Below are 22242 nucleotides of genomic sequence, written 5' to 3'. Positions count from 1 at the left end.
AAAACAATGCGTAGTATAAGCTCTCTGAATTTCAGGAACAGTATTCAAAACTTCAAGGAAAACTATTCAAGCTAAAATTTGCCAAATTCAGGTACAAAGAACTACCATTTTTTGAGCACTTTTAATTTCACGAATCTTTTTCGAGTTTTTTCTAAAAAAAAATCAACGACTGTTCGTTCGCCAAATGATCTACTGGATACAGATTATTTCAAAAAAAAACTTAAAATGTAGACGCACGTTTTAGTTGTATAATTATTTCCTTGGTCCCACTACATCCAGAGTAGTCGACTACAGCGAAACTTCCATAAATGATTTACAAAGCTGGAAGTACGTTTGACATTGAATGATTTTGCTATACTGGTAGCGGACGAAAAGTGTGATTTCGATATTTGGACTTTGCATAAGACCTCAGTTGTTTAACTAGTAAAATAGAATTGAAAAAACTATGAGATAATCAATTTTCCCAGGAAAACAGCATTTATTAATAAATTAGGGAGCCGCCGCTTCTGTAAGATCAATTATCGCAACCGGTTCAAATGAACTTACATCTCAGATTTGATAGTAAATACTAAGAAAACTCAAAAAGTTTCTAAAACCGGTCAAAAGGCTTTCCAAAATCCTGAACTATTTTTCTGCAAAGAGCAGGTCATGTACGCTTAAGCAGAGAAGATTCCGAAAATCATAGCGTTTTGTTCGAAAAAACTATGCATAGCCGCTTACGCAGGAGGAAGTTATGCAAACTGTACTATCGATTGACCCAAAATCTCAGATACGAGAGGATAGTTTTCGAGAACTCAAAAAGTTTAAAAACGATCAAACAATCTAAAATTTGACTTCTACGAGGGCGATAACTTCTTGTGTAAAAACTTTTGCGAGTGTCCGCTAATTCATAAGAGCTTCTTAGTACTCAATATTTCCATTGAACTCACAAGATCAGATTTGAAATACTAGCTTTCGAGAAAAGTCAAAAAGGTTCACAGAATGATTTTGACTAGTTCGAGGGCCATAACTTTATCTGTTAAAAAAACTGAGCTAGCCACTTAAGCAGGGAAGCTTTTCTAAACAGTTTATTCATTGAATCTATTAACTCATATTCAAATATGAGCGGTAGTTTTCCAGACAACAAAAAAAAATCAAAATATGGGTCAAATAATCTCCCACACTTTTTCGAAGGCCGTAGATAGATGGTTCAAGTAAAAAAAGACTCTAGCGGATAATACAGGCACACAGGGCAGTAGGCGGTCTTTCAATTAACACCCTTTTTGGAAATCAGTAGAAGTTTCTGAGAAAAACTAAAATTTTTCTAAAATATGAAAAAAGTTTTCAAAATGAAAAAAATGAAATTTCAACGAACCGATTGGTTAACATACAACCAACTTGAAACGTAAGGAGGGAGCTGTCATAATTGTTTTTCTTTGGACCGACCCAAAATTAGGTCATGAATCCGATAAAATATAGGACGAAAAATTTTGGGCCGAGGAATTTTTCAACAAAACAAAAAAACAAAGGAAATACGAAGTCAAGCTAAGTAAATTTACAAAATATAAGCGTAAACCAAACAGTAAAAGCTCCATTAAAAATGCATAAAACGATTCCAAGAAGTAACAATTAAGCCGGCAACAGATAAGCAGACAATTAATAGGACAAACATTTTTATTTGGAACAGAATATTTTGTTGGCAAAAAAAAAACAGGTACCGGGCACTTTTGCTGCCCCAGGCATATTCGTATCCCTCCAGCCTAAATTGGCCTGAAACGCTATGAAATTTAAATACATTATGAAACTAGGTAGAGATGAGTCTAGACGAGTTTTGTGAACAAAGTTGTTCACGGGAAAAAAGTCTAGTACCCGATTGCGTTACCCTTGCTTATCGCAAGGGTAATTAAGCAATCAGTTGATAAGCGAGCACAGGATTGGCTCTAATCGTCAAATAAACTCTTTGACACATAGCCTCTACAAGTCATCAGATTAATTTACCATACGACTCAATTGAACCAGTCAGAAAAGCCCTTAGAGTTCGCATCTCTAAATAAGTCTCAAAATAGACCATTTTAATTGTCATCAGCTATTTGAATTTTTTATATTCTCAGATATCTCAATTGCGAAAAAAGCGCAAATTTGAGTGATATCTTCAAAGCTTTCATTTTCCCGTTTTGTACTAGGAATAAACTTTGCAGTCTTCTTTTGATGAGATAGGTGATTTGTCCAGAGCTAAGGCATCCCATTACTGTCTTCCTTTTTCTCTCCATTCTTGAACTATATTTTAAGAAAATGTGAAAACGCAAACAATCGCGCTTAATTATATAGAGTCCGCTCCAGAAAAGGTTAGGAAAGATAAATCCAAGAAGATGAGAAACATACCTGTAGTTTGAACATTCTAAACAAAGATGCTAACTATTGCATACATCTGAACAACTCAAAATAGAGATACATTATAAATAATTTTGTTTCTGCGAATCGGAGAGGAGCTATCAAATGATGTTGTGCCTGTCTAAAGATAATTCGTTTTGTTTACTTAGCCATACTGCAGACCAAGTTACTATGTTAAGCGCTGCAGATTTTTTGCGTCCAGACTGAAACGTGGTTGTCGCAATCAGTATTGCTGAAAAAAATCTGAAGGTTAAGCGAGAGCTCTTTTTCGCACGCTATCATTGCCATAGCGTGGCATTGAATAAACGACCTAAATATTTCAAAGTGAACGCCTCACTTATGAGATAAATGAAAATGCCTTCGACCAGAATGCAGGCCGAAGGAAATTTGTATTCCACGAAAAAAACATACAGCTCACGCAGCAGAAAACAGCCCACACAAAGATCCTTTCACTTCTAATTTGACTTCGCAGCCTGACCGAGCAATTTCCGAGGGACAAGAATAAGGTCCATTTAACATCATAAAACCTTTGATAGGAATACCAGATCATTCATTTCTAGATAGAAGAAAGTGATTATGGATCTAAGTTGATTAATTTATCTTTGTAGCTGAGCTTGCGTTTTAGATTCCAGACAGTTAGAATCTGCTGACGAGATTCAAGTTTCATCATCGATCCATTGTTCAGAGGGCAACAAGGCGAAGCAAACATCACAAAGGGAGCAAGCACCACAGATTTCTACACGTTCCAAGGCGAAATTAATTGTTGAAAACAATTTCTTCTAATAAGATGGAACACACCACGAGCTTAACGACAATTTTCTTTGACAAGAGAGTCCACAGAGAGTAAAGCACTGGGAGGTCACATTATGGCAGGGTGACCAAATAAGCTGATGACAAGAGGATACCTTCCACCATACCTCCAGGCAACAATAAAAGGAGTTCTGCAATTTCCAAACATGTTTATGAAAACGGGCCGAAAAATCCAAAGACATTTGTGGATAAACGAGACGCAATGATTTTTAGGCTTGATAAGTAATTAAGGCATCAGAAATAAGCTTAATTTTGAGGGATAAAACACGCGCAGTTTCATTGTCCACGGTACTGAAACTGAACATAGAAAAAAGCGAATTAGAGTGGAACAAATTGACTGATCAATCCTATAACACACATGCAACTTGTCCACTAGATTAATGGAAATGGCGTTACAAAAGGAAAGAAAAAGAGATAAGCAACAAGTTGCGCCTTAGCAGTTTAACTATATGCGATTGGCAGGTAGTCACCGAATACCAAATAGTTACCAAATACACAGACACTTTATTTGGATTGTTAGAGAACGGCGATAATTTATGCAACTTGGACCAGACAAGTGTTTGCTTGTGTGAAAAACATACCCAACAGTAAAACTCATACACAAAAACCTATGAAAATTCGAATTTACTTAGGCATAATCGACAGTCATAGGCCAATTGGAAACGGACAGTCATAGGCCAATTGGTTTTTTAAGAAAAATGAATGGAAAACCAGGAAACCAGAAATTGTTAAAAAGTTTCGTATTTTTTTTCAGAAATTGTTTGGAATTTTTGAAGTTTTTGAATCCCAAAATGGCGCTAAAAACTACAACTATCTTTACTTGAGTGAAAATAAGTATTCACGGCTTAAACTGAGCATAAATATGCTATTATAAGCATGCATGCTCACCTTTTTAGCTCAAAATTAGACCAAAAATCAAAATTTTCAAACCGATTTTTGTCAATAGGGACAAAATTTTTCCGAATTTTCTTAATGTCACTCAAGTCACAACTTAAGGGGCTTTACTATAAAATACCACTCTAGCCATTCCGATAATCATTTATGTACAAGATTTTGCGCGGAAAAAAAAACTATTACATACCGGAATACGAAAGTCCTCCCTATTTTTCAAATGGTCGGAACAACAAGGATAGCCGGTTGCTGTGCATGTAGCACAGAATATTCCAAGCATATTGTTAAGAAACCATTAACAAAGTTTTTTTTTCAAACTGCGTCGTTGTTTGTTTTTTGATGTGATGATAGAATCTAAATGAAAGCCTAAAACTTTCCCGGAACAAAAATTGGGTCATTGAGAAACTTTTTTTTCAGCTGGAAAATCTTGAGCTTCAAACCATTTGCGATACCAAAATTTAAATTTTCGTAAATCTCGATAGGAGTTCAGTCAATGCAAACACGCCAGACCTTTGAATATTAATTTAGCAATACAATTTGAGCAGATACAAGTTGAGCCGAAAAAATAAGATTTCATAGAAAATCGTTAAACTACAATGAACAATACTTGCACTTGCAACTACATTGAAAGTTGCTGAAAGCACAAGCGAGATGTGTGATGTGGCAACTAAGCCGGCAAAACTCAAGCAGACAAACGAAAGTCTTAAAATTCAATTTTTACCGAAAATTGTTTTCATTTTTTTTTTATTGCATCCATACTAAAAAAATCAAGGCCCGGCCGAGACTCATAGCCCAGATCTTAGGGTTGAAAGGTGACAGCATTACCAGTAGGCCAAGTGAGAAAAAACCTGGCTGTTGTGAAGGTTCGATTATACGCTGCAAATGTGAAAGAAAAGGTGTTTACGGAAAAAGTCTAGCTCTCGATTATGAGACACTTTTCACGCCACTTTGTATTGGAACAAAAATTATACAGCGAAAAAAACTAATATGAGCGTGATTGGTCAAAAAATGAACGTGATAAAAATTGCACGACCTAAACAGTTTCTTCACTTCTTCCATGGACACTTGAAAAAAAAACTTAATTCCTATTCTTCAGCGCATTTGGTCAGGAACGAGGCTTATTTGGTCGAACAGAGCTAGGGTAGGCTGTATCAAACGCTGCTAACGGTTTTCAAAAAATGGTTTCCGACTAAGAATATTTCTCCAAGAAAAAAAATCAAAATGAGTGTCTACAGTTACGATCAATAATATTGAAAAATTACCTGCAGCCTTAGCAATTCCCTCTCCAGCTTTTTCAGCTTGTGAACAGCAGTAATCCAACCCTAGTCCATTGACACAACACTCAGTGTATTTACTCTCGCTGGAGTCTTCCTCGCAAGTTAAGCACAGGAAGTCGATTGCTAAAATGAACAACTCAACTTATCGTTAGGAACTTGGTCAAATAATCGAGCTATCATTTTTTTATGAACCAATCAATTAAATGTAATTGAACGTTAGTGCAAATTAACTCCTGCTTTTACTTCCCATTATTCCGATGATAAAACATGAGCCACAAGAGGATTGCTCTCAAATAAAACAGGTTATATTTTTTCAGGTGCATTCTCAGACCAATTCGATAGTACTTTAAAATCAAGAAAATTCTAATGGTGGCGTGTCACGGAGCCGAATACCCGAAAAATTATTTTGTTCCCGGATAGCCAAAAAAAAATCTCGTTTCCGGATAGCCCAAAAATAATTCCATATTTTCTCACCCCTAAACCTATTTGGGGGAGGAAATTGAACGGTTGATCCGATCTAGCAGGCCAAAAATGCCGTTTTTGGGACTTTTTGAAAAATTTTGACCAAAAACTGTGTTTTTCAGTGCGGGCTCCCCTTTAGTATATATTGAAAAATTTTAGAGTTTATCGGCCGAGAGGGAGGGACCCATTGGTTTGTGAGTGGGTCGATTCCCTGTAGTAGTCGAATTTTTGTGTTAATTAATTCAATGAGAGTAAAAGTATTAGCCAATCAAATCTCTTAAAATTGTTCGGAATTTTGTTAGCTAACAGGCTGCAAAATTTTAACGCACTCTTTATCGTCCAATCAAAATAAGTCTCAATTTAGTGAAGAGTTTTCTAATTAAATTTAATTAAAACCGGAAAAATTTAGTTTTTTCGGCTATCCGGGAATGCGGCTCCGTGGGTACGCACCCTTCTAATATATATCACTCAATCTATCACTCACTTTTATCTTTCAGACAATTATATGAATTTCAATTCAAGTAGCCAAATTTTGCGAAAAAAAAATCAATCAGCATTTTTCAAATGACTTCATATTTTTTTTTGGAAAATGAACTAACTGTCCTTCTCGAAGCTTAGAGAAACGAATGCCGACAGCAAAACGGAGAGAGGGATGAATTTGTTCATGTCACTGATTATCTGAAAATCAAATCAGTCTATATCTCTCAACCAGGAGTAATAATTGCTAATCGGCAAGAGGGAACTAAAATCAAAATTTTGAAACAAAGCTGCTCGCACCAAGAAAAAACCCTGAATGTTTTCAAAGCCTTTTCAACAATCGGTACATGTCAAAAGGTTTGAATGCTGTTTGAACTAGTATCACGTAAAATGCGGTAAAATTTCAGATGATAAGTATCGAAATATAAGTGAAGCCATCTGGTACTGTAGAAAACGCATCGCGATAAGGGAGAAAAATTTTTTTCCTGTATATATTTTTTTAAAGTATCAAAATTTACAGAAACGCTCAAAAGAAAAAGTAGCACCGTTGGATACTGACGCGATAATATAAAAAAAAAGAAGCCAACTAAACTTAAATACAGAACTTAAAAGGAACAAAGGAGCACCAGAATTGGGAAGGCAAAAAACTGCACAAGACTAGATGGCCCGGCTGACAATCATAGTGGCGTTTCCTCTCATGAGGCACACTGAGAGGCTCTGGAGAAGGCGAACTGGGGCAACACGAGCGTCACGTGAACCAGAACGTCTGGCATCAGCGAGGATAGCAACTGACTTGAGGGTTTTGATAGCTAAAGCGGACCAACCCCCGAGCGTTTCGACTGCTAACGGGAAAAAACTGATTCCTTGTTCCTCACAGTTTTTCTCGTGTTTCGAAAATTTGCGGTCCTCAGCAACTTCCAGGGACGCCCCGGGGGTCTCCGCCGCACGAGAGAGAAGAGATAACTGCAGCGGGGATGTCACGGTGACGTCGAGAGCAGCTGGGCGACCAGCGCTCCAAGTAGGGATAAAAATATCGCCGGGTTTGGACCGTTCTCCAGGGATGAGGTTCCGTTGCTCCTTGATGGGGGCTAAAGAGGCTGCCGAGGTAGCATTGAAAATAATGTCCAGTAGCCTGTCGTGACGGGAGATCCGGCCACCACTCCCCCCACAAGCGACAGCGTGGTCCCCGAGGACGTCCAGAATGCCAGACGGACACGCGGGGCACCTACGAGCAGACGCGAACACAGAAAGACCAAGGCGGTATCTGACAGCAGCTTGGAATTCAGCAGGTAGCAGGTGCAGGCCAAGACCTTTAATGGGGACTGCGGTGAGCCAAGCGCCGGCGTAAGGCAGAGAGAGCGACTGAAGACGAGCTTGCTCGCGGGAATCGGGAAGAGACGAGAAGAAAGCGTTGTAGGTGGCCTTATCGAGTTTCTCTTGGAAAGCTTCTCGAGTAAAACCGGGAGTGTTAACGCTTCCAGACTGTTCACGGAAGTCGTTCGAGGCACGCAGGAACTCCGGCGTATCAGTGATGTCGCATTCGGTAAGAAACGAGACCAAATGAGCTGACTGACACGAAGACCCTAGGAAGGCAGGGATGTGTTGGTCGCGAGCTTGCCGGATGCCAAGTCCGCCATCTTTGATAGGCAGGGAAGACTGGGACCAGGCAAGATCAGGAACAGGTGAGCCAACTATGACAGAAAGAGCATCGCGGAGGAGTTCATCAAAAACTTGCAGGGAAGCTGCGACAGGCTGAGAGGGCGGCTGAGTGCGAAGAGAGTACGTCAGCTTGGGAGCAGCAAGGCAAGTGCGAGTGATGCCAAGTGAGAGCTGGGGGTCATCAAGAAGAGGTAACTTTTCAAGACATTTGGTGGCCTTCGAGATGCGTTTGTCCAGGACTTTAACTGAGAACTCAGTATCACCAATGGGGGCGCCAAGATGCTCGAAGCCATTAGACGCTGCTCTCGGGATAGAAACGGGGATGGAGGAGAATTTTAGTGTTGACAAAAACAGGAAAACTACGTAAAAGAGAAATTTGATTGAAGAAACTGTTCACCGGTTCTTCCGCAGTACGTCAACCAGGGTAGAATATGAAAGAGCGATGTAAAACAACCGTAAACAGTGGTTGGAGAACCAGTGACCCGATAACTGTAACAGTCGCCTACTTCGGTCACATATGAGGCTTAAAAAAATAGGCCCTATAACCATTGGCTCAAGAGTCAGGGACACTATCTCTTGTGTTTTTCTACCTCAAGAGCGGTCGGAGCCAATTCGGTTCGCTTGCGACATGAGACTAGAACCCGTTACAGCTTAAAGGCTACTACCAAAATATCCCCCCACTCTAGAAAATACAAACGTCCCCATACTTAGGTCTCAAAGTACCCAAAATACGCGAACGTCGTTAAAAACAGGGTCGGAACAATCCGTTAAGTTATTTTTCATTGGACAGTGGTATTTTGATCCATTTCAGATGGATCAACCTAAAACTCGCCTTATCTCAACATAACAATCATAAAACACACTCGAGAAAGTTAAATTGGGGACTCACATGTTGATGTACTCGAGTACAGGGAGTAATTAAATTGGTAAGCAACTCAAGAATTAGGTAATATAACTAAATAAGCTTGATACTGGTCAGTTTTGGTAACAGAAGTAAGTTCTGGCTCTAGAATTTGAGTTTTTGTATGAACCATTGGGACACTCAAGCTGTCCACCTTTCCATTGAAGGTTCACTCTGGTTCGTTCCGAATAGTCGTTCTTTCTTCTATTTGTTGTCTCTCCTCCTATTTCGGGATAAGACATCTCTACTCGTGTCCTATTTTATATCTGGAAATTGCGAATAGCAATTTCCTGCTGTTTTTCTTGAGTATTTCCCGCAATTGTAAATTCGGTCGTTCTGATTTTTCACTTTTTGTTTTCAGTTGGTACGAGAAAACTGAGCATGACAGGCTCTATTCGAAATTTTGAAAATTAAAATTCCACTCCAAAATTACGTATTTTCGTGTCTCTCAAGGTCAAACTTCCAGACATGACCGACTGGCACATACTCCCCGGACTCAAGATCGATGTCCTAATCGCGTGCTGTCTCTGTCAGTGAATCCCCAGAAGTCCAAGTGTCACTCAAGATACAGTGCCGGTGGTCATTTACAGAAGTTTGAATTCTTCGCCTGATTTGGTAAGCTCTTCACCTTCGACTCCCGGTTCAAACAGAAGAAATTGTGAAGACTCAGGCTTACATTCTTCGCCAGGTCCTCCTCGAGTATTGACTCCCTCGCTCTAGTGTTGTCTCTGGATACTCTACCCACTCTTTTCCACCCCGTCGTGATCGCATTTCGATGGGTCAGCAGAGGTCTTTTGAAGGCATCTGGTCCTATCTCGGCCTGGAATTGTCGATATTCCTTTTGATGTTTCCTCATGTGATCCCTCGTCGCTACATATAACCAGGATGTTTACGTCGCGCGAAACCAAGGAAAGAATCTCAAGCGGCTCGACACGTGTCTGACCTCCATTGGTATGGCGAACACCTTGCATGCTGTCTCGAACAACTCAAGTCTCCTGCTGTAATCTATCGCGTGAATCGACTCTGCTGTTGGCGTCTTCGATTCTCGATACTTTGATTTGTTTTCTTGCATCCATCGTAGAGCCAGCATTGTGCTCACCACCAAGATGGTCACTTTTGTTGATGCTCGGGTAATCCCAATGACCTGATATCTTCTACATCCCAAATCAGGCAGAGATTGGCTTGGTCTGGGTACCACACTGTCTGCGCCAGACAGTGGCATGGACAATCCCTGTGTGTGAGGTCGATGCTCCTAAGATTGCGTTCTCCCGAGGCTTCTAGGAGAGGCTCAAGTTCCATCATCTTCTCGTGTATCACGTCGACTTCTTCCAAGTTTGGGGCACTTACCATGGGTTTCCCAATCACGTTTTGTCTCTCGAGGTCACTGGTATTTTCGCTCTCCAAGCCTAGAAGTTCTTCACCCCAGATTTCACTCAAGTCGTCCCTTTGTTCTTTAGGCACTGTTCCTCGGATCTTCCTCAACAGCTTGTGTGAATGATGTGACATCCGAGCCAGTCTTACACATTTGGGCACTGAGAAGGCTTTGTCTATCAATACCCTCTGGCTGGATACTTCTACCATCGCCATGTGCAATGGATAGTGGCTGCCACATAGGTTGGCCATCACTGACCCCACTAGGGATTTCGCATTCAGAGGCAGTCCATAGGCTTCGCTCATGGGAAATCCCATCTCCGCTTCGTGTCCAACCTTCCAACTCTTGATGTGTTTCTGGGTCACCTGCAACACTCCGGGCCATGACTCCACGCTCAACGCGGTCACCAAGTGGTGTTCTGACTCTAGCCTCTCCAGTGACTGGAGACTACACATTCTCGAGAAGAACCCCAGAGCTGTTGCTAGGTTCACAGTGGTACTCGCGTAACACTCAGCCACTATCTGTATCTCACTTTTCTCCCTTTCTGTGATATCTTCAAACCAGGTGACTAGGTCTTTTTTCTGGAAAGACTGTATCCTGATGCACGATCGTCCATCACAGGTGTGCTCACCATTGCCACACGTCGAATCAAGACAACTGCCCGGCTCCATCTTCTTTACCGACCCTGTTCCGCTCGTCATCTCACTTGACTCCTTCATCTGAGGCAGGATCAGTCTATGTACTATACTCAAGGTCGCTAAATATTCATCCTCTGTCGGCGCCAATCTCACTCGCTCAGTGACTTCCTCGATCAGGCTCGCATGGGGATGTGGACACCAAGAGGGCTTGAGCAACTTCCACACCACTCCCAGATTCGTGGTCAACGTGCCGTTCCCGTTACCCATTCTTAGTTCTACTCTTTTAGTTGAGCGTGGCACGCTTATTACTTCCGGTTTTCTCTCGAGAATCAAACCCAGACTAGGTCTCTCCCTTTCCACAGGGTCTATCTCCATTATCTTCTCTATCCAGAACTTCAGCAGCTCCGCCACCTCATAGTTCCTGTGGGCGCCTCCAGCTTCTAAGTCTAGGAAAGGGTTATATGCCATCCCCATCACTCCAGACACATACTGATACTCTCCCTTCTTGTTGGGTTTCGAGTACTCTCCTGGAGAAGCCAGGTTACGGTGAACGTCGTGTTTCTCCTCGAACTTCTTGTTTTAGAATCTCCGTATCTCATCTAACTTCCTGTGGCTCTCCAGAGATTGCCTAGAACCATCTTCCTTTTCTATCCCAGTACTCTGGTACACATTCAAGATTACTGTAGAGACTCTCCTCTCCAGCGTCTTGCTTCCAGTTGCTCTCTGGTGACATGCTAGGATGGTACTGTCAGTCATCAATCGAAATTGTCCATCTCAAGAAGCGGGTAGCATCCTTCCTCCAGGCCAGGCTCATGCCTGAGTTGTCCCTAGCAACATGCTGCATCAGCATTCGATATACCTCTAGGTTCTTGCCTCCCAACTTCAACTTATCGTACGAAGTTAGTGTCTCTAACTCTATTCCCAACAAGCTCCACGCGAACATCAGTTGTCCTGCGGTCCTAATAAAGGGATTCGCCATCAACGGCGATGCCGATGATGATGTTCTCATCGCTTCTTCAAAATGATCCTTTAACAAGTTCTGCCAAGTTCTCTTCAGCTGGCTCCCCAATTCTAATTTATTGATACCAGCCTTCTGCTGGGTAGCCCAGTTGCGTCGTTTGCGTGACACTCCACTGTCGAGCTTCTTCAGGCAGTCTTCCAATTCCTGCAATGTTTCCAGGGCCACCCACCACGGTCGGGCGGTGTTCCTCGTTTTATTTTTCTCAAGAGGATCGCTAGTCACTTGCTTCCCGGTAGCCTGGTGTTCATTTGAGACCCATTCAATACCGACGTCCACTTCCCAGGTCTGCCCGCTCGTTGAACCTGCTTCATTTTTGTCCTCTGAGGTTCGAAGTCTTCTTCCGTTGCTGAACTGGTGGGGATCTCCATATCCTTTTCTCCATCGGCTCGTAGCTACTCTTGTAGGCTGCTGTCTTCCATCGTGCCAGAACCATGGGGGCCGTCTCTCTCAAGTTCTTCTCCGAGACCGCATCCGCCGAAGGACTTCCCAATCCCTACACGTCTCTCTTCCTCTTGCGAGACCTCACGTCTTTACTCGGGGGGCGTTGTCGTTACCATCACTGATTCGACTTCCTTGTCTCCCCCCAACCCTTCCAACTCTTGCCTCCCCCCTGCTCGAGCCTTAAGGATATTAGTACTTTTAATTATTTTACTAGTTCCGACCTTATCCCCCCTTACATGTTCAATTATTTTATCGTCAGTTTTTTTGTTTCGGAGTAGAGCTGTCTTTACATTTGTCTTCTCTGGTCTTTCGTGGTGCCTTCCTCAATTCGACCATCTTGCTCAGCAGCTCTTCTCTAGCTTTCTCCTCCAGACCTGTCCCCACCAGGATAGGTTCTCCGAACTTCACCACCGTGTCCCACAGCTCCTCCTTGAAATCGTCCAATGTGGTGTCGTCGTCCACTTCTCGATTAAAATCACTCAAGAATTTTCGCCAAGCATCCGCATCCAGGGTACCTAGAAGGCATCCCTGTTTCCCTCGAAGGTGTTTTTCTCCCTTTTGTCCGCACTCAAGAAGATCATTCCCATGTTGGGATTCTCACTCGTCAGTGGCAACTCTAGGTTCTTGCAAGGAGATGAGGTCAAAGGTGGCGTGGGGGTGTCTGCCCAATTTTCTCCACTCAGATCTTTCAACAGCTCTTGCGTGGTGAACTCTTCCTCTGATGTCTTCTGCTCCGGGGTATTTCCCACCTCCATATCCTCTCCTGCCTCGCTGAGAGTCTCATCCATGCTCTCCTCCCCCGATTCTGCTTCTCTCTTCTCAAGAATTCTTCTGAATCGATCTTCTACGGGACCACTCCTTTTATCCCCAGGGGTGTCCACTGATAGGGGTGATGGTGTAGCTGGACCCGTTTTCTTATACTCTGTCAGGGCCACATGCAATGGGCCTGCTGCATCCAGTTCCTTTCCCTCCTGTCTCCTTTCCACCTGCTCTAGTCCGTAAGGTGCCCGGTATCTCCTTGTGGCAAACAGCATATCGTCTGCTTTCAGTGCGATATGCCCTTTATTCACTATCATCCTGCCATCGTCCCACACCGGCAACTGGTTCTCTAGACCTGCCCGCTCAAGTGTTCTCAAGGCATCTCGCACCTCGAATTTCGGGGGCATCGACCCTCTCATTTTCTTGGCTTGAGTTGTCCATGAATTTATCTTCGCATCGCTGGTGTGAAAATAAATTGCTGCAGTGTAGCCGATGAAGAGAGGATCCCAGCCGTCGATGAACTCCTTCTGCTGTTCTTCGGTTGCTGCTCTTGCGAAAAGGGATGGGACCACCAGGGAGCTGTTCATCCCCAGGGTCATTCTCCTCACTGTCGGGAATTCGGGAATGCTTGCTGGCAGGACTTCCTTCTCCAATATCGCCTCTAACTCCCTTTTCACCAGCTCGAAGCTTTCCTTCCATGCGGGAATTCTCAAGATCTCTTGCCCACTTGCTGTCAGGGGGTTTAGGTTCCAGAACGTGGGATAAGTTTCGACTGCAGTTGTCCTCGAAAACTGTATGCCACCAACTCCGGATCCTTCACCTTTCCGAAGAGCACCGTGTTGCTCATTTGCGCCCTTAGCACCTCCTGCTGACACCAATTAAGTGTCGTTCCATCTAGTATGCTTATGAGGCTCACGTGGGTCACTGAGCGTCGATAAGCTTTCACCAGAGGATCTGGAAACGCGAACGTGACTGCCGGTCCATAGATACAAGTTACGACTTCCTTTAGCCCCCGGATCATCCCCATGGGGTCCGATCTCATGGCCAGGCATAGATCCGTCAATAGAGGCATGCTCCCATTCACTTTCCTCCACTCTTCTCTTGTCTTCGGGCTCCTTTTTTCTCCAGTTAGGTGCCGGTTCTGCATCAGTATGTACTGTATCAGCAACGTCTTTAGCCCGGCAGCACACTTATACGAGTAGGTGTCAATGCTCGAGTGTGCTCTCCCCATCGACAGAGGCTCGCCGTATTTCATCAGTCGGTGAAATGACTCCAGTTCCCCGTGGGTTAGAAGCACCAATGTCAAGTACCCGTCTATCCGGAGGGTGTCCACGCCCCGACTGAACATGTATGCTGGGCCCATAGTAAACAGGTACCTTGGGTAAACCAAGTACAGTGCCAGCAACAGACTGATGGGCATATTCAACACTTCCTGTATGAAGGCTTTAAAGATGGTATCTTTCGCGCTATACACTCCGGTCAGGAACTCCTTTCCCCAACAAGGACTCAAGAACTCAAGAATTTCGTGATCCCTCCTCGTCCTCAGCTCACCCCTTGCGTGCTTCCTCCAGAATCCTCCAATCGTGACTTCGTTGGCTGCCGTGACGAACCTGGCAACCGTCATTTCCCTTTTTTCAGCCACTCCCAGCTGCTCCTCAAGAAAATCCCAGATCTGCTTCACCAGAAGCGGAAAATCTTCTCTTGTCTTCTCCGTGGCGTTTTCCAGCCTTGGTGTCAGGAAGGGCCACCTGCCTCCCTCTTGTGTCAGTCGATACACCATCGACTTTAGCTGCTTCTCCGATGCGGCCACGTTCTTCCTCTCGTTGCTCGGCCCTCTAGATTTACTGGTGGAGCTTGTGATGGTCACCTCCATGTTTCGAAACCACAGACTGGCCGTCAGGTGAGCCACTACTGGATGATCGTCCCCTATAATCGGACTGAGCTTGAGTTGCCTAGCAAAGTTAGATATCTCTAGCAAGAGGACCTCGTCCAACACGATGAGGATGTCTGCCAACTCGTGAAAGCCCCTCAACGCGTGGGACACATCCGCCCACGCTGCCGCGAGCTCTGACCTGCGAAGTCTCAAGTTTGTAGGTTCCAGTTCCCGATTGGGAGCTGCCATCAAAACACGCCATCCATTCCCTTCTGCTATCAAGATCAAGATTGCATACATAAATTGTAGAGCGGGAGGCATGCTCGCGTAGCCGGGGGACGTCGTGAACGCCATTTTCGTCTTGGAGCCAAATCGTGAGGCAACGTTCTCTTGTACTTCATTCATGGCTGCAAATAATGTCTGGATGGCTCCCCAGATCTTCTTCGGCGTAGGTTCATCACCCTTGAGCTGCTCAAAAAACCCCGTCGCATGCAAGTGATCGTTCATCCCTGCAAACAGCAGCAGCTCAGGCTCGCAAGGCATCTCCGACTTTATTGCCACCACCAGGGTTAACATCTGGTTCAGCTCCGCTCCCGGCAATGAGTATATCAGAGTTTCCGGCCAAAACAATTTGGGAGACGTTCCCTCAAAGTCCGATCCCGCCACGATGACCACCCTCGCTGCGGCTGGGTCCGCCCCGTCATAAACAGCTAAGGTTTTGGCCAGCTGCGTATTCCCGCAGGGTTTCCCGTATCTGGGATTGTTGGCCAGTTTCGTGCCTTCATAAACGGCGTCTGGTAATTCCATCTCCCTCGGATCCATCAGCTTGTCCACCACCCTCAACTGTGCTGGAGTGGTCACCCTAATCCTGGCAATGCTAGTTCGGTGTTTGGGAGGCTCCGCTACGAATCCCGGACTCCCTAATGACTTGAGAGGTCTATAGTTAATGGGTCCCATCACCGATTTTGTGGGAATCCCAGTCAGATCAGCCGTCTCTGCTATTTTGGCTCTCGAGAAGTGTGTCTCGTGAGCCTTCAGCCAGTCCACACACTGGAGTCTGCCCAAGTCTTCGTGCGACACCTGCTCAAGACCCAAACCTTTCGCTAACTCTAGCCTGCACTCGAGGTCTTCCAGGTTCAGCTCCTTGACCTTCTCCTCATATTTCAACCTGTTGGTCTCCACTGGTCTCTCCGGTTTCTTCTTCTCCGCCACCACCACCGAGGATATTATCGATCCCTGGGGCGTTCATGACGTTGCCTCATCAGCCTCTATGGGCGCAGCGCCCGGCAACTTGGTTCGGCTATCCTTCGAACTGTCTCTAGAATCAGCCATCGCCCCCAAGCGACTGGACAAAGCTCTCGAGTTGAAGAAAGGTGGATTTGGGGGTGGTCCGAATGTGACCTGTGCCGTCTCTAGTAACTCTGTCTCCAACGCGTTTATGTGCCTTTGGAAGACGTCATTCAACCACTCCACCCCTTTGGGCCTATCAAAATGAATCCCATCCGCAGATGCGTCGTCAGGGAAAGCAGATAGCTCCATTTGCTCGGCCACGTCCAACAGCCCAACGGGAAGGACGCTTCTTTTGTGTATCAGCCTGATTATTTCATTCAGGTTTCGCACCTTTGTGTTCATCTCCATTGCGTGTTGATCCGGTTTCATGTTGTAAGGGACAGTGCACACCGTAAGAATGGCCGGATCCATTTGAATTCGCAATTCCTCGAGAATGCAGCTCATCTTGTCGTGCAGCCTCATCACCTTCCTTGCTTCCCCCCTAGACACGTCATTCGTCCCGATCATCAGTTTCACCGTATATACTCTTGCCATACCCAGCATCTCAAGTGTCGCTATCATCTGCGGCGTCGCGGCTCCAGCGAAGCTCAAGATTCCCGTTTGCCAATGGGACTGGATCCGGGTCAGCACCCGCAGCAAGCTGTCCCCAATGATCGAGTGAACCGCGCCTTCAGGCACTCGAGGATACGTGAAGTATTCCACCCAAGTCGCGTTATGGAAGCAATCTCTCTTGTCCATCTGCGCCGTGCTCCAGTCCATCCGATTGTGCCTGTGGTGTCTACCTTCCGTATTCTTTTTGTAACTCGAGATTACCACACTCCTGACAGGTTGTTCCCCCCAAGTCGATGGCAGGTCCTTTTTTGCTGGACTCTCGCGGTTCCTTAGTTGTAGCCGCTCGTGCAATTCTTTCAGTCGAGCTACCACTCACCTGACTACTACCCGGGGTCGAAGTTGGCGTATATCCAGGCAGCGCGACGACCATCAACGGGCGTATTGCTTGTGTCTCTAGACCACGCAGGGAGGACGCTGATTCAGACGGTATCCACACCTCCAGCCCTTCGTTCATATGTTCTTGAGCAGCACGATCGAGGTTGAATCGTCCCTTCGACCTAGGAGCCTCATCCACCTCCATGCGTGACTCTGGCCTTGAGCCGGTCACCACCCGCTCTTTGGGCCTAGCCCCCTTCTGCATGTCGAGCTCGCGCTGTCGTTGTTGGATCCTTTCAAGCTCTGACTTCAGCTGCTCGCAATTGGCGGCATTCTACCGTACCCTTTCTACCTCTAGCTGTTCAGCTCTCATCATGTCCAGTTCCCTCCGCGATTGATCCCTCTCAACTTTTGCCTGGTCTCTCTCGAGCACCGCTTGATCCCGGTCGAGGTTCGCCTTGTTTCTCTCCCGCTGAGTCCTCTCAAGCTCTCTCTTCATGATGCTGACGTCCGGATATGCTTCCCCCAACTGCTGTGGTCGAGACATCAATGGTGTCTTGCTCGTGCTCTGGCCCGTGGATCTGGCTGATGGTCTGGCTGGTAGTGGGAATTCTCCTGCTCCATACTCAGTGTTATAACCCAAGCCAGGGTTCCTTGCCAAATCGAACCCCCTTATTGCTCCATCCACGTTCCTTGACAGCCACCTGGTTTGCTCTTGATTAGATATCCCATCGGTGGTGTAGCCCACCATCAAAACTGCTTCTGTCGCAGACTCCCGACACTCGCCCTCATCCTCCAACTGGAGGATGGCGTTCAACATCACTGCCATTCTCTCATCCACTTGGGTATAATCCAGGTCCCTCAGACGTCTGTATAATTCGTCAAGTGTGGGTTTTTTCAAAGCCGATGGCATGGACTTCCAGAACCGATCTGCCATTTCCGTAATTTCCAAATGATCTTGAGTATTGAGTTCTACCTGAGCAACTTGAGTATTAACTGAGCAACTTGAGTATTACCTGAGCAACATGAGTTTTACTTCCTGAGGTGTCGTTCAACTTGTGTTCTCTTTCTTCAACTGAATACAGTTGAGTAGTCAATTTGACTTTACCAAATCAATCTGAAAAAAAAACACTCCATTTTTAGACTAGCAGGTGGTGTTCCTAACCTAAAACCCCTTTACTATTATAGTTAAAACCCTTTCCTTTCCGTCCTATTTAAAATAGTTCAATTGGAAATTTTCTAAAAACATGCAGATTCATTTTATGTTTTAGCACCATCAATCATTTAAAATGTTAATTGTCATGCTAATCACCTCTAAAATTCTCTACCTGTTTTGTACCCCCACACCTAACTCGAGATTCTTCCCTCATGCCCAACTCGAGACCCCCGCGTACCCGACTCAGGCGATGCTCAAGTAGCAGTATTTCTTGTGAAGGTGCACCACTATCTCAGTTTCTGCGAAGACCACGTGTAGGACAGCGTACAATTCCCTTGGGCTCAATTTCCCCCTGTTTGGGTCATACACCGTCATTGAGACCTCCGTTATCCCTCTTTCAATCATGAAGTCTCGTAGTCTCGTTAGTGCCAACATCACGTGTTCAAGATCGATCGTGTTCCTGTCATTGACCCTCGTTACTAGGAAGCACAGGTATTTGCCCGGGACTTGTGCAACTGATGGTGGAAGCGCGGCCATTCCTCCCAGTCCCGGTCTCTGTCTAAACAGAAACTCCACGTTCTGGTTTTCTCTCTTGAAGTCTGCTTTCAGTCTTGATTTGAAACTCATGTCCGCCGTGATACAGATTGCGCTAGTCCTGTCTGACAGAATGAAGTCACTATCCGTTATCAGGATATTCTCTGAGTATTCGTTTGGTATTTCAAACTTCGCTTTTTTGAAATTCCGTCCTATGGTAGGCTCGGCCTCCTCCCCTTCCAGTTCCAGTCCGCACTTTTCTCTCACTTCTCTGAGTTTCTTTATCGTCAAATTTTCGGTGTGGGTAAGTCCTACCCCCACTCCCCGGACAAAAATAATTATCGACGTCCCCGTCAATTATGCTGGTTCTGAATTATCTGGCGGAATGTCGAGCGGGCCTTCTGTTGCCGTCCAGCCGAAAAGAAGATTCTCCGTTTTCATGTGCTTTCCCGCTGATATGTCAACTTGCTGTATGCTTTGTCCTTCTTCGCTTCCGTTCTTGACATCGCGCATCCATTCTAATATCCTCAGGTTCGTATTTTCCCTCCTCTCTATCTCGCTCTGTTCTAAATCCGTCTCACGCTCCGGCGTCGAGTAGTCTTCTTGTGGGTAGTTTCATTATCATTGATGATCTGCCACTCACCATCTGCCGCCAGCTCGCCCACACTTATTAGTTCTCTGCTTAGGTCATCAGGCTTTATCTTGTCGATCAGGAAATCGTCCCCGTACCTGTTGTACCTCATGCCTGTGCGTTTGCGATTGCCACTCCTTGTCCCGGCTGGTATTGACAAGTCTGGTTCTGTCCACTTCGGCACCTCGCCTTGATCCGGATCGTTCCAATCTTCTTCCACAAAAGATTCCGCTTCAGAGTCCGCGTCTATTTTTTCATTGTCATCCAAACTCAAGCTCTCATTGCCATCATTTTTATCTCCGGTGCCTTTCTCGTTCACTTCACATGCTGGTTCCACTAGTAGGTACTCTAGTCCCTCCATCTCTTTTGGTATACACCAGTCCTCTGGGGATGGGACATGAGGCTTCAGGTTCTCATAATGTGCTGCTCGCCCAGTGCTCAAGCGGTAGAGCAGACCTTGTTGATGTACTTCAGTTATCATGAATGGTCCTCTCCATTTCTTGAGTAGTTTTTTCGTCCCTTTGGGCGGTATCACATTCTGGAAAACCCACACATACTGGCCCACTTCATATGGCTTCGCCTGTAATATTTTTTCATCATATTTCTTGCGCTGTCTCATTTGTGCCTGCGCAGTGTTCCTCCTGCACAGCTCGTTTATTTCCTCTGTCTCCTGATCGCCTCTTTCACGTAAGCTTGAGGCGACGTCCTCTTTCCCTCATACTCCGGGTAAAAGAACGTCAGGGGCATCGCTCTCTCTTTGCCTGTCAACATCATGAATGGGCTGATTCCCGTCGTTGAGTGTTGAGTACTGTTGTATGCCCCTACGACTTGAGGCAGATACTTATCCCAGTCTATCATGTATCTAGAGCAGTATACCCTCAGCATGTTCACCAACGTTCTATTCTGTCTCTCTACCAGCCCGTTGGTCTGAGGATGGTAAGTCGTTGAGTGTGCTTGAGCTATGTGTGACCTCTTCATTAATTCCTTAGTCAAGTCCCCCACAAAGGCTTTGCCGTTGTCTGACTGAAAAGTCATTGGACAACCATCCAATGTGTTATTAAGTGGTCACAAGTCTCCTCTGCCGAAGCTGTTTGACACGGGACCGCCTCTGCCAGCTTTGTGAAGTGATCAATTATAACCAGTATCTGGTTATACCCTAAGTCCGTCATGCAGATCTTCTGATGGTCTATTTGCACCACTACATTAAATTCCGAGCTTTCCACCGACTTGAGTGGGAATTTCATCTTCCTAGGGTCTTTCACTTGCAAACATGCCAGGCATGCATTCACCCACCTCTCACAGGCTTTCCTCGATCCTGGCCAATCGAACCTGTGAAGTATTCTTTGTTGCACTTTGTCTATCCCCTGGTGCCCCATTTGATCATGTGATCTGAACAGCACATCTGTCTGATATAATTGTGGTAATATGATGAGGTTGTGATTGTGTAGTATTTTGTCTTCTTCTTTTCTCTTGCATGCTACAACCCCATCAGCCGTGTGATAGAGTATCTTTTTCCTCTCTTTGTAGAACTGGCTCAGGATCTTGTAGCTGTCTTCCTCAAGTTCCCCTTTCTCCTTAGACCCCGTTCGGATCCATTTGGAGAGATTGCTTGTCATCTTGTCAATCTTCTGGGCTCTTACCAGGTCCGACAGTCTGTATCTCGCTTTGACATGTTCCTTCAGCGCCATGATCTGCCCATTCATCTCCCCAGGGTTGTGGACGTCGTCATTCAGCTTCACGCATACTATCCTCCTTACTACCTTCATGTCGTCTTCCGGCACCAGATTTGTTCTCACATTTGAACTGCATGATAGCTCTCTGAATGGCTTCCTCGAAACTGCAATCCTTTCAAGTTCTTCACCACCTCGTATCTCCTGCACATCCAAGTTGAAGGTTCCTGATCACGGATCTGTTTGTAGTTTCCTGTCGTGGTGTTTAATCTTTTCTTCTGCCAATATCATGCAGAGACTATCTTGATTGTCACTGCTCGCTTCCGAGTCCACATCCCACATTTCACATTCCCCGGACAAATTTTCTCCTTCAGTGTTTTCTTCTTCTCTGGACGTGGACCGCTCCCCGGACTCTCGACCTGGTCCAAGGTATTCAGCTTCTTCCTTGAATTCCACTCTCTTTCTCCTGACTCTAGTCTGTTCAAGTAATTTGGCTGGGATCTTTTCAACCAGTGACTGCACCACTTCCTTCCCATCTAGATTAGTCACCTTCGAGGTGTTTCTATCACTAGCTGTCCCGTTCTTCCGCAGTATTGTGACCTCAGGTTCCTCTCTACAGTTTTCTTGAATCACGGGCTTATCATCTGCTAGTCTCTCGAGTAACCCCTTTAAGTCTTCGTCTATTTGTGCTTCCCCCGTTTCTACTTGGTTGAGATCGTAGCCTTTTGGTTTGAGCGTCTCCCTCACGATCTTTGGCTTAAGCATTATTCCTATCGGCATCCCTCGGTTCTTTCTTAACATTGTTTTTTTCGTGGTTTCCTTTGGTAACTCGGGGTGATCTTCTATCGGTTTGCCTGATTTGTCCAACCATCTCGTGAGAGGAATACTGTCATACGTTTCCTTGTCAATGAAGGAGAAGCCATCTTTGATTTCAGGTCTATCTGCCTCCCTCTGTTCTTGTCTCTCGTAGAACTCCGTCTTCTTGCTCAAGCTGTCAGCATTTTGATGTTTGTCTCGTGTTCTGTGCTCAATTATCATATTGTATCCGTCCAGGCGAACTATCCACCTCCCAATGTAACTTTG

At 45.2% G+C, this 22242-nt stretch overlaps 1 protein-coding gene across 2 annotated transcripts in view; it reads right to left on the bottom strand.

The window, feature by feature from the left end:
- The window catches only part of LOC134853100 (uncharacterized), a 504659-nt gene that overhangs the window by 11947 nt on the left and 470470 nt on the right, over positions 1-22242 (bottom strand). For both annotated transcript variants that reach the window (XM_063869038.1, XM_063869039.1), the window contains exons 2-3: positions 6410-6490; positions 5334-5471 (exon numbers count right to left, since the gene is read on the bottom strand). In XM_063869038.1, the coding sequence (XP_063725108.1) occupies positions 5334-5471; positions 6410-6476 (205 nt within the window). In that variant the 5' untranslated portion in view covers positions 6477-6490. The remainder of the gene's footprint in view (positions 1-5333; positions 5472-6409; positions 6491-22242) is intronic.

The sequence above is a fragment of the Symsagittifera roscoffensis genome, chromosome 8 (assembly GCF_963678635.1).
Source record: "Symsagittifera roscoffensis chromosome 8, txSymRosc1.1, whole genome shotgun sequence".
Taxonomy (NCBI): domain Eukaryota; kingdom Metazoa; phylum Xenacoelomorpha; order Acoela; family Convolutidae; genus Symsagittifera; species Symsagittifera roscoffensis.
Note: the sequence above shows the minus strand (reverse complement) of the source record. Positions and strands in the feature narration are given on the sequence as shown.